General features: G+C 43.0%; 4 protein-coding genes across 6 annotated transcripts in view; 2 read left to right on the top strand and 2 right to left on the bottom strand.

Moving 5' to 3' along the window:
• Window positions 1-185: 185 nt before the first annotated feature.
• On the bottom strand, window positions 186-1,510 carry LOC143426514 (calcyclin-binding protein). Its single transcript, XM_076900035.1, has 2 exons — window positions 1,199-1,510; window positions 186-940 (listed from the first exon to the last, which is right to left on the bottom strand). Exons 1-2 carry the CDS (start codon window positions 1,217-1,219, stop codon window positions 275-277), a joined length of 687 nt encoding a protein of 228 aa, XP_076756150.1. The 5' UTR covers window positions 1,220-1,510; the 3' UTR covers window positions 186-274.
• An 815-nt stretch (window positions 1,511-2,325) lies between these two features.
• Window positions 2,326-3,859, top strand: LOC143425981 (uncharacterized). Its single transcript, XM_076899079.1, has 3 exons — window positions 2,326-2,362; window positions 2,466-2,703; window positions 2,802-3,859. Exons 2-3 carry the CDS (start codon window positions 2,577-2,579, stop codon window positions 3,218-3,220), a joined length of 546 nt encoding a protein of 181 aa, XP_076755194.1. The 5' UTR covers window positions 2,326-2,362; window positions 2,466-2,576; the 3' UTR covers window positions 3,221-3,859.
• Sin1 (SAPK-interacting protein 1) lies at window positions 3,017-5,726 on the bottom strand. 3 transcript variants are annotated; one of them, XM_076899076.1, is made up of 7 exons: window positions 5,400-5,726; window positions 5,204-5,344; window positions 4,830-5,123; window positions 4,585-4,754; window positions 4,227-4,520; window positions 3,915-4,156; window positions 3,017-3,830 (listed from the first exon to the last, which is right to left on the bottom strand). In XM_076899076.1, the coding sequence occupies exons 2-7, from the start codon at window positions 5,216-5,218 to the stop codon at window positions 3,628-3,630; spliced, it is 1,218 nt and encodes a 405-aa protein (XP_076755191.1). In that variant the 5' UTR covers window positions 5,219-5,344; window positions 5,400-5,726; the 3' UTR covers window positions 3,017-3,627. The 3 variants fall into 3 exon arrangements, with proteins under 3 accessions (XP_076755191.1, XP_076755190.1, XP_076755192.1); XM_076899075.1 differs by having other exon boundaries at window positions 4,830-5,098; XM_076899077.1 differs by lacking the exon at window positions 5,400-5,726 and having other exon boundaries at window positions 4,830-5,143; window positions 5,204-5,313.
• Window positions 5,727-15,911: 10,185 nt separating this feature from the next.
• LOC143426137 (uncharacterized) overlaps window positions 15,912-16,744 on the top strand; it is a 42,553-nt gene continuing 41,720 nt past the window's right edge. Inside the window, exon 1 of the mRNA XM_076899339.1 lies at window positions 15,912-16,020. The gene's annotated coding sequence lies outside the window, so the exon portion shown is untranslated. The remainder of the gene's footprint in view (window positions 16,021-16,744) is intronic.

Raw genomic sequence — 16,744 nt, 5'->3', positions numbered from 1 at the left:
AAATAATATTGAAATAAAAGAATCATAATGCATAAATTTTTAAGATGATCAAAAGTAATTGAAATTTTATTATATCTTTGATGCATATATTCTTTTATACATATATGTGTAATAGGCCACACATGCATATGAGAAATGTAATTTCTTTTATGAAAAAAAAATTAGTAAACGTTTGACATCAATACCAATTTATGCTTTGTACTTTTATATCTATGTCTATTTTGTACATTAATAATCTACAAAATAAGATAATCAAGTATATATAAATATGAAATTATTGAAGATCTGATCGTTTTGCTGCATCTTTTTCTTGACTTTCTACCCATGCCTTAGCTATCACTTTCTTCGTTTCATCATCTCCTTCTTGATAAATCGATTTCATTAAATTCATTAGACTGTTAAACGGATCGCCATCTTCACCTTTATCCACAATTGGAGCTGTTTTAGATTCTTTAATTCTCTTTTCTACCCCTGTTACATGTGACCAACGCTTTGCAACTTTTTTGGCAAGGGATACAATCAACATATCTGTTTTGATTTTAACCGTGCTATTATCCACATCGATATCTTCGCACAAATTATTAATTGTTAAACTATAATTCTTATTGTTTAATCCAACAACATGAAGGTCCAAAGATTTCTCGGTAAAGTTACAAGTCACAGCTTCTTTGGGCAACTGATGTACATCTTGCAACGTGATGTACAGTTTTACAACTCCATCCGTCTGATCCCAACCATAGTTGTTGAGTTTAACTTCGTAACATTTTTTAGAAGCATTAGGTAACGTATTAGCTGGTTTTGTCTGCGGTGTGTTAGTTTCTTCGATTAATTTTGCTAACTTTGTTTGTAACCTTCGTACTTCAAGACTTAAAACATTCTTAGGTCCCTGGCGACTTGCTTGACGAAGTAAATTGTTCAGTTCTTCGATATCTAATTTTAACTGTAAAACAAAATTAATCCTTTGCTCTCATAAAGGTTATATCCCTCGATTTAACTGTCTTATAAGATTCATTTAAAGCAGTTACTATTAATGTTGTTTTATTCAAAAATTAAACTCCATATGCAATATTTATAATATATTATCAATGAAAATATTAATGAACCGAGTATTGTATTATTATTTCACCCTTTCATATGCATCTAACAATTATTTAATTGCAAAAAGAAATGCTTGAAGACGGAAAATTCTTCTGCTTACCTCGTCAATCTTTGTTGACATTGCTTTCCTCAAAAGTAACCGCAAATATTACTTGTAAACGTTAAATGACAATAAAAGGGAACAATTCAGTACTTGACTATTCGTCGGCTATACTGAGGTCACTTTTTGTTAAAACGCTATGAACTGTAAAACTCCTTTCTCTTCTAGTAATCGTCTCCACGATTGAATCTCCTCTGAACGTACTACGTACGTTGTACAAATTGATCAACCTTACTAACCGTATCCGTAGAAATTTCTCGAGAGTTCAAAACTTGTTTCCATAGAACATGTCGAGAGAGGTATTTTTCATTTTCACTAACCCGCGATCAGATCAATGCTCATTTTTAATCATATTCCATCGAACAACACGAAAATTAATAGCATTTCGATCAAAAATATGTATGTCTGTACATTTTACTTTTCAAATAACCGAAGACAATTGATAATTTTCCTTGTATCTCTGAAACTAAAAATTGTTATCACCTATTCAAACAATACAGCAAATCACATAACACTTCAAAAAGCACCAGCGTTTCACGATGACGCCCCCAGGTTCCGTAACGTCGCGAGGGCTATCACCAGGCTCGCACAATGTCATTTATTTATCAATTTTGTATATTTTAATAGTTTCATTGTAATTTATTGTATATTTCCTTAGTTTTATTCTAATTTACTTTATATTTCCCGCTTCAGAGGTAAGAGAGAGAAAGGTATATAAGAAAGCTATAAGAAAGAGTGAGACAGATGCTACCACCCTACTCGAGAACCCGTGGCGCCATCTCTGTGGAAAGTGCTCAAACTGGTCGCACAGCGTTATCGACAGCGAAGTGAACTACTCAAGAACTACTGGCGCCATCTCCGCGGAGAGTACTGAAACTAATGCTCGACTTGTTTCAGCGCTCCTCCAACAGATGGCGCTAGTGTAGCAGTAGTTCACTTCGCTGTCGATAACGCTGAGCGACCAGTTTGAGCACTTTTCACAGAGATGGCGCCACGGGTTCTCGAGTAGGGTCGTAACATCTGTCTCACTCTCTCTTATAGCTTTCTTATATATCTTTCTCTCTCTTACCTTTAAAGCGAGAAATATAGACGGCTATGGAGGTGTTGTCATGCGGCGCAAGTAACATCGCAGTGCTTTTACTGTGACAAAGTTGTGTTGTCGGGGTATATGTTTATTATTAAAACAAGATCGAATATTATACAGAAGTATCGATAAAGTTTTACTATATATATTTGAAGGAATAAATGAGAATTTTATTTTGTACAGTTGGATAAAATCGAATGAATTTTATTGTTTTGATCCTGATTGGCTCATTCGAAATTGAAACTCTAGGCGTGCCTGTAAACAGTCGTAGCGAAATTATGTTTAGTTGACAGAATGGATAATATTTATTCGTTAAATGTTTCCAATGATTCGGAGAAAGATCGAAAATATGAAAAGACTGTTCATAAACGACGATCTTCTGTTTTTCAACATCGCTCAAATACACTTGATCAGCGTGGAGGTTAGTTAATCACTTCATTCAGTACATGATAATTAATAAGTCTTTTGTTTCTTATCTGATTATTTATAATCAAAGGTATGTACACGATATACTTGCAGAGAATGAAGAAGTGGTTGATATTGGAAATGTAGAAAAGTGTGCGTCGAACGAATCTCAAGAGGAACCATTTAATTTAGAAAAATATATAATTAGTCTAAGAAACGAAAGAAAGGAGTGGATAGAGACACTCAAGCAAAGGAAGGTGCAACGAAGGCATCTAGCAAAGCAAAAATTACGTTTAGAAAAGGAAGGAGAATATTTAGATTTAAGTGTATTGACGAAACGTGATAAAGCGTTTATTACTGCCCGTCCAAACTATCAATATATTTGTAAAAATTATAAAAAACTATCCGATACAGCGGGAAAGATATCGGTATTACATAATCTGGTTTATAGATTAAATCAAAGATTTATTTTGCAAATGGAAGAAAAAGTAAATAGGATTACTGACAAAATTATTGCGATATCAAAATCATGATACAGCAAGTATCATTGCACATTGCATATTACATTCGAGACAAGAATTTGATTATTACTACAATATGAATTTACTTCTTATCACAACACTTATTAAAATAAATATCTTTATGTATAAGTCAAGTAAACAAATGTTTGATTTAGTACAAAACTAACATAACTGTACGTATATGTATAAGATGCATTGAAAGTAAAAATAATTAACCAAATAGAAATGTTTTGTACTTTTGTATAATATTCAAAATTGTTGGTATTTTTCTTTGGTACAATAAACTTATGGTGCGACCATTGAAGTGACAGTGGGATTAAATTTGTATCGAAGCAAACATTTGTTTCGATCTTTGTTACATTAACACGAGATTAATTTTTTAAATAATTTAATATAGAATATAGAAACCAATAGAGCTGTCATCTGTGCAAGTGGAAACTTTTTCGTCTCGCCGCTTTTCTTTCTCTCTGTGACAAATATTCTTTTCTCGATGTACTATTATGTAATTCCAGTATATGATTTATTTTTCTGACAATTTCTTCGGCTGTAATCGAATCGGCTTCAAACTCGTGATTTTTAAATGACGCAGGTTGATGCAGAGATTGCACCTGCCCTGATGGTACTGTGGAGAAGGGACGCTTTTTCAAATTACTCGGACTACTGTTATTATTTTTCTATCGAACATAAAGAGTAAACTAAGACAAACCTAAAATGTTTTCAGAGGTAGAAGAATGCGGTGTATAAACTAATGTAAAAATTGTCTTTGATCCCTTTGTTTCTGTGGCTTCGCACCAAGCAATATTGTCTATTTGATAACTAACAGCTCTTTGTCTATTCCAAAAACGTACAGCACCTTTCGTAGTTATTATTGGATTGATTTCAATTTTTTCACCTGATATTCCCAGATAAATTTCAGTCTTTGTCCTAACTTTGTTAATTATGTATACTCTGTATAAAATTATATACGTGTGTGCATTAGTTGTAAAATATTATATGAATGTAACAGATTAATAAAAACCTGTATGACTGGTATAATGGAGCTTCCATAGCAGTTGCATGCCCTTCCATTTTGGCTAAACCTTCAGCAACCTCCTGTTCTTCATTTTGACGCTCTAAAAAATCTTCCTCGTTTGTCAATTCCACCCAATTGAACATATTGAGTCGTGCTCTATCACTTGGTTTCATTTCTGCTAGACCTAACGTTGTGAACTCAAATTTAGAAATCGTTTCTCTAGGGTCTAAACAAGGTAAATCCCAATCAACTTCTCCATCATCCTCAGTAAAATATAAACCATACTGTGTAATATCATCCCTAAAAATATTAAGATATAGATTGATCTGCTATGTGTTCATTACAACTTATATGTAATTCATACTTTAGTGTATGATCTGGATGTTCGTTTGCGTATTTGTAACAAATTAATCCAACGAACTCTAATACTTTGGCTGTGGCAAGTACTGTTATCTGAAGGGGATACATTCTTTGTTTTTTAGGCAACATACACATAAATATCCTGTACTTTCTTATAGGAATATCTATTTGGGCCTGTAATAGATATCGTGTAAATAAATGACATTCATCATTGGTAACTGTTCAAATTTATAAAATTCGAATACGTACACTACCATCGAACTTGGCATACTCTATGAATGGATTTTGTGGTATATTTGGACATTTCTCAAGTTGTTCAGATAAAAGAGAATATCTTTTAGTTTTGGGAGCATTTTTGCGAAAATCTTTCCTTTGAAATAATTCTGATTGTTCGGTAATAGGCACGATAGAGTCATTTTTCCATTTTATGCTGACTTTGGCAGCCTTTTCTCTTTCCAAATTCATTTTCTCCAATCTCTGAGCAGTGTTAGTACGCTCTCTATGACTGTATCCAATATCTACATCAATGGTAAAATCATAGATCTAAAGCATTTACAGTCATTCTAAATGAGACTCTTACTTCCTCCTTTATACATGTGAAATCAACTCGTAAAAAGAGTTACCCATTTGTATGTCATACGATTCAGCTAGTGCATCCAGATCTTCGTCATCGCTTTCTTCTATACCAGGATAACACTGCAATGCGCCACTCGATTTCAACTGCTTAGGAATATCTTCTCCAAGCATCACCATTTCGCACTGGCCTTAAAGAATTTGATGTTTAACCTACATAGAATCTATTACAAACCTATAACATACCTGTATTGTCGGTCGATAAGAAACTATCCCTAATGTGCGATAAAAGCCAATGTTCGTTATCGTAAAAAGCCATTTCTTTTTTCTTTTTTCAGGTGTCTTCGAGTTACAGCAAGTTGTTTTCAAAACTTGTGGTTAATGTTATCCAAATGCCTAGCACAGTTGCGCCACAGACGACATATAATACAGATCTATGATCAAACATAAATTTGTGTCGCATACTTTACATGCAGCGGGTTAGATAGACCTCTGCAAATGCTACATTATTGATTCTGAATCGAATGAAATGAGAGACAGAGCGGACAAGAATTGTAATTATTAAGTGTAGCGATAACTCTCTGACCATCCATCTTAATAACTCTTAGGAAACTGTCTTCTATGCTCTGAAATACCGATCGTCCAAAAAATACTACAGGTTTCGTTTTGAAAGGGTTTAAGAATTATATTCGATTCGTCCATCGGAATCGTACAATTTCAGGTAAATTGTTCTTAACACGATATCATTTTTAAAGAGATTTCGTCTCCTTTCTCTGTGTTTCACGTTCAACAGTCAAGTTGAGAGAAGAAATGATGGGAAGTAGTCTGACAAAGTGGAACGAGAGAAAGGCCAGCGCTCTTGCTTTTGGACCCGAAACCAGGATGGAACGTTTAGCCCGGGGTTAGAGAAGGAAATACCGAGTATGTATCAAGCGAAAGAAAGGGTACAGTTTGGTCGAGTAGAAAAGGAAGTGTGCCAGAAGAGAAATGAAAAACGGGAAAAATGAAGCCGCGAATTAAACGGCGAGCTGGTAGGTGCTTCCCCACCTACGTTCGACTATTTGAAAACTCGAACAAAAAAGACGTACCCAGCCGGCGACTTTTCCTCTTTCATGAAATACGTGCCAGCTACTACCAGGTACCTTTTAGTTTCATTTTCATTTCGGTGGGACAGTGTAATCTGTCTCAAAGTTGCGATACGATTGAAATATTCGGACAAGATCGATTACAGAAACAGATATTAAGGTTGAGGGTTCTAAAATAGTGCGAAGAACCCTCCCGTTTGTGTCCTGGACGGCGTCGCAAGCATGGGAACCGCAGTGCCCACGCAATAACCATCGTACACTAGAAAGCCGACAATTAACCGTGCTGGCAGCCGGCGTCATTTGTCATTCTCTACGCTATTGCCATGGGAAATATCAGCGAGATTTTCTAGTAAAATATTGCTCACGGATTACCGCGATAACCCTCCGAAGGATGGTGGTCAGTCCCGTTAAATTCTTGAAATACGAGCCTCGATACATCGATTTAGAGGACACCGGATGCCGCTCGCTAATCATCGGCTGAAAGTTTCCATTGCGTTTGCTCGATTCTTTTTTTCTCTTTCCCCCTGAGAGGACGGTTGATGATCGCAAAGTGCTTCGATCGCGCGCAAACGCGTACACAAAAGCCGCAGCTGATGAAGGGTGTTAGAAAAGCGTCGAGCAGACGGGCGGCGCATCTAAAAATTTCCTCGCGAGATGGAACATTATTGGAAAAGGACGAGGCGAGACGTTGGTTGCTCGGACGTGTTTCATCGAAGAGAAACGAAGAACCGAGGCAAAACGAGAAACCGTGCGTTAGAGGTGCTTCTCGGAAGACGCGCGCAAAGGTATAGAGGAACGTGGCATATTATGTGTCCCCCGTTCCAATGTCGCGTATACGCGTTCACTGTCGTATGTAACGCGTTACGAATGCTGCTCAGAATTCTGATATTACGATTCTCGAGCATTACACGGAGATGCCCGATGCCTTTACGAATATCCATACTATCCATGAATACTGCTACGTTTTCTATTCTACGAGGCGAACCTATATACGGACGCATACGTAAGTATACGCATAGAGAGTTTAGAGTTTTATAGAGGATATAAAAAGTAACGCGAAATATATTTAAAAGAGGAATAAATGATCGTTTCATTAACTCGCGAGCAATCGTTCGAGGTCTCTGTAGCACGACGTGACAGAGGGAAACGTGATGGACGACGCGAACGCGTGGCGGAAAGAAAGGGGATACGCGCGCGAGAAGAGAAATGGCGAAGAAAGAGGACGAACGAGAGGAAGAAAAGCTGGAAAAAGCCAGAGGCTGCGAACCAGTTGAATAGGAAACAATATGCAACGGTACCAACTTAGCAAGGAAAACCAGCCAGCTACCACCCCCTTTGCTACGCCTCGGGGCTATTTGCGATTGTTCCTTTTCTTTCTCTATCCCTCTCTCACTTCCTTCACTTCTTCTTCTTCTTCGCATCTGAGAGAGAATCACTTTCTGTTTTCCCTCTTTTTACCTGTACCTTTCCCCATGGATCTCTGTTTATCAATCTCTCCTACCCTCCGCAACTTCCATCCCCTTCCTCTGGATCTGACTAGCGACTCTCTCCTCGTCGTCGCGTCTCTCCTCTTCCCGTCTTTCCCATTTGTTCCTGTCCCTCTGGCTGACTCCATAATAACGAGAGCCCCATTCAAAGTACAATAGCTGGCCCATAAATTACCCTCGAAAACGGTAGCATTAGATCCCGCTGGATTCACCCTTTATACAAACCGAGCGTACGCTCGCTTAATTGAGCATCCTCGATAACGCGATACGATTTGGTGTATGCCGGCTAAATTTTCACCACGCGTTTGGGGAATGTTCGGAACGTCGAGCGATAGGCAGGCCTACTTTTTGTTTTTTTTGCAAATAAATTCGCTGCTTCGCGCGTTTATTCGGTTCCTCTGCCACTGGTTTGGCCTATCCGAGCTCGAATGTGCTCCGTCCGTTTTAAAAATCTCCGAAAGAAACAAAAGCCGGAGAGGGAACGAAATGAAATACTGCGTTACGTAGAGGGAGAACGGATTCTCGATTTCGAAGATTCCAACATCCGGTGAGGATATATACCGTGCTCATGCATACGAGATTAAAGCCTGTATCGGTTTTCTAGCTTATATAATTACAAACGCCGATTCTAATTGCCTCGGCGATAATTCGAGGACGCGCGTGAAACGATCGAGGCTTGCCCGATAAGTCGCGTTCGCAACGAGCGAGACATCGATTTTCTCGTTTCCAATCCGACGGCACGGGTATTACGCGAAATTAACGTGACGCCACGGTAAAAGCATCGCGCCGCGATGCGTGCCGTTTATACCTTGCCACGGTATCAACACCGACCCTATTCGAGCCGTTTGCTCCGATTTTTCGATTGCTCCGGCAAAATGTGTCGATCCTTTTAAAACGGATTTCAATCGGTTCTTTTTCGCTTTTTTTTCCTCGAATCGTTCAGCTCGGGTGTTCATCATTTCAATCAATTTCATCGCGACTCTTTCCTACCGCGACCACTGTTCTGTTATTCGCTGCTGCCTTTATTTAGAACCGAATTTTCGATCGACTCTTCAAATAAACTCAAACACGTTCTTTTCTTTCCTTTCATTTGCTTTCTTGAAGGACTCGATACCGCTGCTACTTGTTACGTCTCGACGCGTTATTCATTTCGTTAGAACGGTCACTCGCGGAAGGATGGAAGCCGTTCGCGCTGCTCTTCACAAATCTGATTGCAGTTTAATTTTGATTAGAGAGAAACTAGTTTCGCTCGTGAAGATTTCCGTTTCGAGTTTCCTCTATTTCGTATTCCCTTTTCTCGACGACGACGACGACGACACGCGTTTCCACCGTGCGCTCGTTTGCGATTAAATATGTACGAGAGGAATCGAAGAAACGAAATAATCGTACGGAACGGATACAGGTTTGTCCATCTGTTCTCGCACGCATATGATACGTGCAAATATTTATGGTAGCGCAAAGAGGCCCTGGTGCGAGGAAGAGGAAAGTTAGGGTAGATGAGAACGATCTCCTTAAAAAGTTTATCCGCCACGGGCAAATCTCTGGCGAGTTTACCGGGAAACTTTCAACCGAGCGTTCCTCCAGCCGGCTGGCGTTTCTTGGAAAGTGTTTTCGAGTAGACAGCCAAATCGCTCGCAATCAGAGTTTCCTACCGTTTTCGATTACTCCTTATTATCTTTCGCCCCCTTGACTTTCACGCCCCCCGATCTTAAAGCCGAGAAGCTGCTCTTTATTTGCATGCCCCATAACGCTAATTCGCTTCGTGTATTATCGTAAATTTCGCCTCGAAACGGGCGACTCGTTAATACCATTCCTTCGAGACCAGGCTTCTCTCTTGCGCGAAAGAAAAAAGAAAAAATGATCCCACGACCCTGCGACCATCTTCTTTGCCCGCACAGTCGGTTACGTTCGAGTCGTATGTCACACGAATCATCCTTTCGTTTCGTCTTTTTCCCTCTTCGCCATTTTCTTCCTTGATAACTTAACACGAATACATGGTAGCGCAGTAACGAACCAATTCCAAACAAACGCTTACCCGTGAGAGTGGAGAACGAAGGGGATGATTGGTCCGTTGCCAAGCCTGTCAAGCAGAAGGTTTCGGTATCGCCAATCGGTGATTAGCAATATCCGTCGACTGTCACAGAGGACAGATGCGGGAGAAATCAGGATTTAATTCGCTGCTAACACGCCGTTAAATCTTAACGACCGAAACAGGAGCCAAGATTTCGTCCCTCCTGAACTCTCCGACACGGCCTGCGTCTTTGCTCTAACTTGGCCAGTGTTTGTCTCCGCTCTTCGAATTCTCCTAATCTCGCCAGTCTCCGTGAACGATTCATCGTTATCCTCCCACTGCTTTCGTCTCGAAAGATGCGATCGCTGGACGATTTCTTACCCCATTGTTTGTATCTGTTTTAAAAATATGCATCGTCTTACTTTTGCTCTCCTTCACAGATGCATTTCACGGGAAGATTTCGAGACGATCCGTTGCCTCGCCGATCTCACAGCAGAGGAAATTACATTTGTCTTCCGGTAGCCATCCCTGGACGCGGAAGATCTTTGACTGAATTTCGAGCGAAAATTCGTTTACCTGCGACGAAAAGGATAAGAGAACCGGCGTAACAGGCTTCCAAGGACCACTGTGTAAAACCCGTAGGTTACACGGGAATAAAAGTAAACATCGCCCGAGGCGCACTTGCGAAGATTACAAAAAGGAGGAATTCTTCTAAACGCTATTAAAGGGGTTCTTCGACCTCTCGATGCACGAGTTCCCCGTTCGGTTTAGATCGACGACAAAATGCAAACAACGTTATCGATAGACATTGCCCAGGGGGAATTAACGAAGGGGCTGTGCCGGGCCGCTGAAAAATTCGACGCCGCCTTTAACTCGCGCCCCGTTCCGCCTCCTTTCGCGCGACAAATTGGAAATCAAGTATTCAATTCTTCGGCCGAGCAAATTTGTGTTGCGGAACAAAGTGTTCCCGCCTGTTGTGCGCGACGGCTGCTCGGGAAAAGGGGAGGGTACAGCTCGCTTATAGAAAACGTTCATGGCGCAGGATATTGTTTACCCGCGATAGACGCGCTATCAAAATGCACATTAACGATCCGTGTATCTCGCGTCTCTCCGATCGCGCGTCCCATTTCGCCATCGCGTAACAGAGAAATATTTTTCCCTCGCAGGAATCGGAAAGACAGCTGTCATTTATCGTCGTTAATATCTTTTATCACCCTCTTCCATCGCGAGCCATTCCCTTTGCAGTGAATATGTACACGTACACCGCGGTGGATGGATCTCCAGAGGTATTCTTCCTCGTTTGTCACGTCAGGGGTAGTCGTGTGCCAGCGGCGAGAGATGATTTCGTAGGAGCAAAGAAGAGCGAAATATCCAATGGGGCTACCAACGGGGACGAATAAAATTAGCCTCGAAGAAAACGCGTTACGCGGGTACACCTTGTTCCGAACGGTCCTCCCTTTGTCTCAGCATTCGCTTTCACACCTTGTCATTTCCGTTTCGCCCTCTCGTCGCACTGTCTCTTAAACGATGCCCCTCTCCCTCCCCCCGTGGCACAGCCGAGCTAATAAAACATAAAAGGTTTTTTGCGCATTCACCTCGCGAAAGGTTTTCGAGCTCCGCTGGAAGATATAATCGCGTTTCTTCGTACGTTATCCTTTTGATTCGTCGACGTGCCGGTAGAAACGCGTGCGCGCGCGCCTTTTTAAACATTCACAGAGCAACTTGACGCTAGGAATATTATCTTCATCCAACGGATCGTCACTTCTGTCGGGTCTCCCTTTATATTCCCGCGACTGGTGCACCTCTGACAATCGTCGGATGTTTTTCACTGGTATTTCCCGAGTCAGCGGCGTTCCTCGCGACACGTATCAGGGCTGTTTTACGTTCGCGAGGCAACGTCGCGAACAGAAATATGTTCTAGTTTACACATTAACGCCGCGATTCGTCGTTACGGATCAACGTTTACGAGGGACGTGTCGCGGAACGGCAAAGGGGAAAACAGAATAAGAAACGAACGGGAAGCGGCAAGCGTGGATTTATTTCGGCACGTACGGCGAGCCGAAAAGAGGCGGTACGAACGGGAATAACGAATGGGATAATAATTGAAATTAGGAGGCGGTGGACCGGCTAATAGACCGACAAGCTCGACGGGGCTGGCAATTAAATCGTGAGGTATCGCGACTATGGTCTCCGCCTTAGGCCAATTTCTCGATGATGGAACGCGATTCTTTTTACCGGCCGCGATAATGTACGCGTTGCTTCGTTTAATCCCCACGTCCTATCAATTTTCGTCGAGGATCCCGCGTGATCGTAAAAAACGAACCCCGTTCCAGTTTCGTCTTTCATTTGCAGCGACTCTTTCAGTTCGCTATTGGATTTCGCTAACGTCTCGCTATTGGCCCTCGTATATTATTTCCGTTTGAACGATATTAACGGGAGTTATTCGACGGGGTTAATAACGCTTTGAATGGGAAATATTCCGGAAGTTGGCGTTTCTAATTAGATCCAGCTCTCCTCGCGAGTTGCACTTTTACAGGATGTAATATCAGCTGGCCTGGAAAAATCGCTTATTAGCTGCATACCGTTATCATTGAAATTTCAGTTACGCACTGTGACAGCCAGCAATTTAAAAAAAGCTATTACTCTCCTCGATGCTCAGCCGCGCCGCGCCGATCGGCTCCGCCGGGCTAAAAGGTTAAATATGCTACCGATAAAACGCAACGCGTTCGATAGCAGCGCGGTACCGCGCCCTTAATTAACCGGGCCGATTTCCATCGGAGGAGGAAACTTGCGCGGAAAATTGAAAAATAAAACGCGCGGGACCGTAAGTGAATCGAGGCGAAAATACTCGAGACGTTACAAAATTGCAAATCGTTCTCGCGGCGAAGAAACGCTCCCACCACGGAATGATAAATGCGTCCGCTCGGCGACCAACTATTCGAAAAGGTTTTATCGCGCGATCCCTCTAGGTAATGCAGGTGTGTGTCTGGAAGGTATAAAAGGACCGAGCTTCTCCGCCTGTGGGGAGATTCGCGCGACGTTCTGATAAACGACCACGGTGATGCTCAAACGTCGATCCACGTCGAAATTTTCGTTCAACCGCGTTTTCACCGTTTCACTTTCGCGCCGGTGAAACTTTTAATCGCGAAGCACTTAGCTTGCCAACCAAGTCACCGTTAAACTCCTCCCTTTCGCTTCTCTTTATTTTCGCTGATCGCAGTTTCGCGTAAACTTTTCACTCTCTCATCGAAACATTTGTTACGCCACCATCTTCTGGTAACGGATCCCTTTTTACCCGGCTGGTACCACTTGTTTTCGATTTCCGCGCCCTCGAGATTACGTTCTGAAATTTGTCTGGCCCCTATCGAAAATCGAAGACCACCTTCACCTTCCGTACCCTTCTCGCCGTCCTTCGTATCCCTCGCTGCAGATTTGCGCGATTTAACGCAATACCCGTGTATGCTCCACGGGGAATTCCCACGTCGATATCTAGATTCGCCTTATTGCCTCCACCCTTTCGCTACCTGATACGCGACTATTGCTCCTTTTCCTTTCTCGGCCATTGAAAACTCGACTCGCCACCAGTCACGTATCGTATCTTATTCTACCTTCGTCCTTCGACTAAAAATATTACGCGAAAGAAGTAACTTTCTTTTCCTCTCTGTTCATTTCTCCCTTCCAACGGTCGAACATCTCACATTGTTCGCCAACAAGCGCGATCGCCTCGATTTTATCGAACGAGCCCATCGTTCGTAACGTTTTCAAATTTTATTCAGACAATTTCCTCACTCGTTTCTGCTATTCGTATCGCAGGCAGATCGCGGGAGACGATCTACGCACAGAGTTACGTAAGACTGGCAATTAGAATGTACTATCATGTGCCACGAACGACTGTCCCTCCACTCTTAGAACTTTGCATACTAATTAACTCCGTGTTTATCTGGACACTTTATCCGGCCTCCTCCCAGCAACCTCTTTTATCCATCGACGATTCTTTCCTCCATTTCCATTTGGTGTTCGCCTTAAACGTTCCTTTACTCGTTCATCCTCTTACCCCTCCCTTCGTAACGCGATCAGAGGGAACTTTGAAACGCACCCTCCGAATGGGTCCACCGAGAGTAGATCGCACTGTTCCCATCGCTGTTTCGTTTCTTCATTTGTCGCTTAATATTCTCTGCCTCCCTTTGCTACTCTGTTACGTGGCGTCCAGGTTTCCCGGGACGGAAAATTTCGTTCGCTAATTAACAATCTCGTTATCTTCGCGGACGATTGCACGGGCCGAAGCGCTCGACATTAATTTCGCGTAACGCGTTCCGCTTTTATAGAGGACCATTTTCCTGCTGCTTGATCTCCTTCACTCGACGCCCCGATTGTCTACTGTTGAAGGGACCGAAGAAAAATAATTACGCTTACTGAGTGAACCGGAAGGGACGATAACGGCGCGGGCTAACGACTCGACATAGTGACCCTGCGAACGTGAATCTCTTACGACAATAGAAATTAATCCGCGTTCTCTCTAATTTGCTGTAACAAGCTATTTTTATTTCTTCTTTTTTTCCTTGCAACCGTAGCCACGGTTTCGTTCGTTAAACGTGCACATCGCTCGCTTAAACTGTAATTGCCTTTCTCCGAGCGGCCAAGTCCTTCGACAGGATGACAGGTGAAAACGAAATGTTCGTTCCGTGTTCTTACGAGTAAATTGTTTGTCCGTGAGCGGATCGCGGACGCGAGTTTCAGATAGAGATCTTACGAGCGTCCATGAACGCAGGACATTTTCGTCCGGCGGTGCGATCCGCGGAAAGATGACAAACTCGGAACGTTACTTTCTTCTCTTTTTTTATTCGTCGTTTTGCGAGCGCTCGATCCTGAACATTTAAACGGCGCAACCACAGTTTAAACTTGCCGCAATCTCGAAGGGAGAGACTCGTCTTCTTGGACGATTACGTAAATTGGGTCGCGGAGTTAGTTCCTTCGACTGTAGAAGGAAACCAGCGTCGTCGGTTTTATCGATTTTTAAACGTTATCTCGGAATTTAGACAGATGCACCTGTGTTTTAACGACGGCCAATTTCCCGGAACTTTGCGCTCCGCTTGGACCGGAAGGGAGGAACTTCGACTCTAGCGTAGTACGTAAATATTCGTCAGCAACAGGTCCTTATAATACGTGAATCGAAAGAACGAAGGCGAAAGTACGGTAAGGCGTTCTAGGCGTACGTGATAAATTCGAGCAGGTTTAAACAGTGGTCGATTCAGCCTTGCTAATCTCGCTTTGTATCTCGTTCTAATTGGACGCACGGCCATTTTTTAAAACCGTCGAGTATCCGTTCGTTCGCGATTTATCAATTTCTATCGGTCTCGTTCATCATTTTCCTTTCTTTTCCTGTAATAATAACATCTCTCGGCGAACGTAACGCAGCACCTAATGAGTAGCCAGCCAGGTGGGCGCGAGCAGACGCGGCGTATCGAAATTAAAAACGATCGCTCGTAAATTAGTTTTTCATTCGCGGTCGGTGATAATCCGAGGTATGGGGCGAGGATGTTGCGCGTTCCCGGGGCATTAACCGGTACATGCACCTTACCACTGTCGCTTTCTGACCGAACGACCGACTTTTCGTCCTTGTCCCGTCTTCCACGTTCCGATCAGCCAATCGGATCCCACCTTTAACCCCGTACTTCCGTCGGAGCCGGTAGCGGCCGGTCCGCAGCGTGAAAGCGCAGTGGAACACCCGCGAATCGTGCATGCGCGGCCATCGAGGGCGCACGCGCCACCCTCCCGTCTTATATCTATAAGGGCAGCTACCCTCGACGAGGCCGGTCAGTTCTCGCCCGTTTTCGTTCGGGTGACGAGCAATCCCTTTCGTCCGTCTAAACACCATCATCACTCTCGTTTCACGCGACCTTTCGCGACACGATTCTCGTCCAGCGAGAACGAGAACGAGCGGTTCGTGACCGTTTCTGTGAAGTGTCGAGGGTTGATTGTGTTGCGCGGCTCTCGTTCCACCGCACGAGCAAAAGTGTCGCTACCAAGAACGATAAGATTCTTCTCCTCTTCGACGATCAGCGAGGGATAAACGGTCGGTCCTGTTGATACTTTGCCCGCACGAATCGTGGCCCCCATTGACACGCGGCAGCGCCTACCCCCGTGAACCAGTTCCACGGTACCAACCACGGTCCCCGAGTGCTTTCGCTACCGATCCCAGAACGTGTACCCACAGGTTCCCTCCGAGGACGAGAGCAACCAATCTGTCGCTGTGTCTACGCGACTCCTCGATCGCGATATCGAAGGTATTTCAAAAGTTCTGCCTCCGCTCGTTTCGAAACGATACCGCCCGATGTTTTCGTTTTCCTGTTTATTACCGCGGCTACGTTCATTTCCTATCCGTACGTGGGTGTTCAGACGCGTGTAGCGTGGTGTTGAACAAATAACATTCAATTTGTTGGAATGGTTCGCGGCTGGAAATGTAAAACATCTGGCTTTGTTGGGAATCGGAGCGCGGAAATGTTGAAGGTGTTTAAACCCCGGTCGTTCCAATGCACCGCGATATAACTTTATACTTTGAAGAGAACCGCGATTACGCGAAATGTTATTCGCGCTTGAATGGTGAACGCGTGATTAATCGTCCCGCTTCAAATTACTACCGAACGATACCTCATGAAACTATTCCGATTAATACTTATTTAGAATTTAAAGAATCCTCGATCGTCGGATATCCATAGTCGATCGAGTAACGCTCGTAGATATACTCGCGAGAACTGCGTCCGATCATGCAAAATCGGTCGAGGAACGAAGATTCAAAGCGAGAGAGAACGAGCGGACAGGTGATAAATCCTTGAGAGCACTTCGTTCTTGATTGTCCCAAATCTGACAAGAATAATCCTTCTCGTTAAAAGTTGTGTCACGATGTTCGATCAAATGGATGTCTCGAGGAATTTGGTATTCATTCCGTTGTCCATCGGACGTAAAACAATTCGTTGTTCCGTGGTACGAGATGTTTGGATCAAAGACGGT

This window comes from Xylocopa sonorina, chromosome 8, assembly GCF_050948175.1.
Source record: "Xylocopa sonorina isolate GNS202 chromosome 8, iyXylSono1_principal, whole genome shotgun sequence".
In the NCBI taxonomy this organism is placed as follows: domain Eukaryota; kingdom Metazoa; phylum Arthropoda; class Insecta; order Hymenoptera; family Apidae; genus Xylocopa; species Xylocopa sonorina.
The sequence above is the reverse complement of the archived record's forward strand: the minus strand, read 5'-3'. Positions and strand labels throughout refer to the sequence as shown.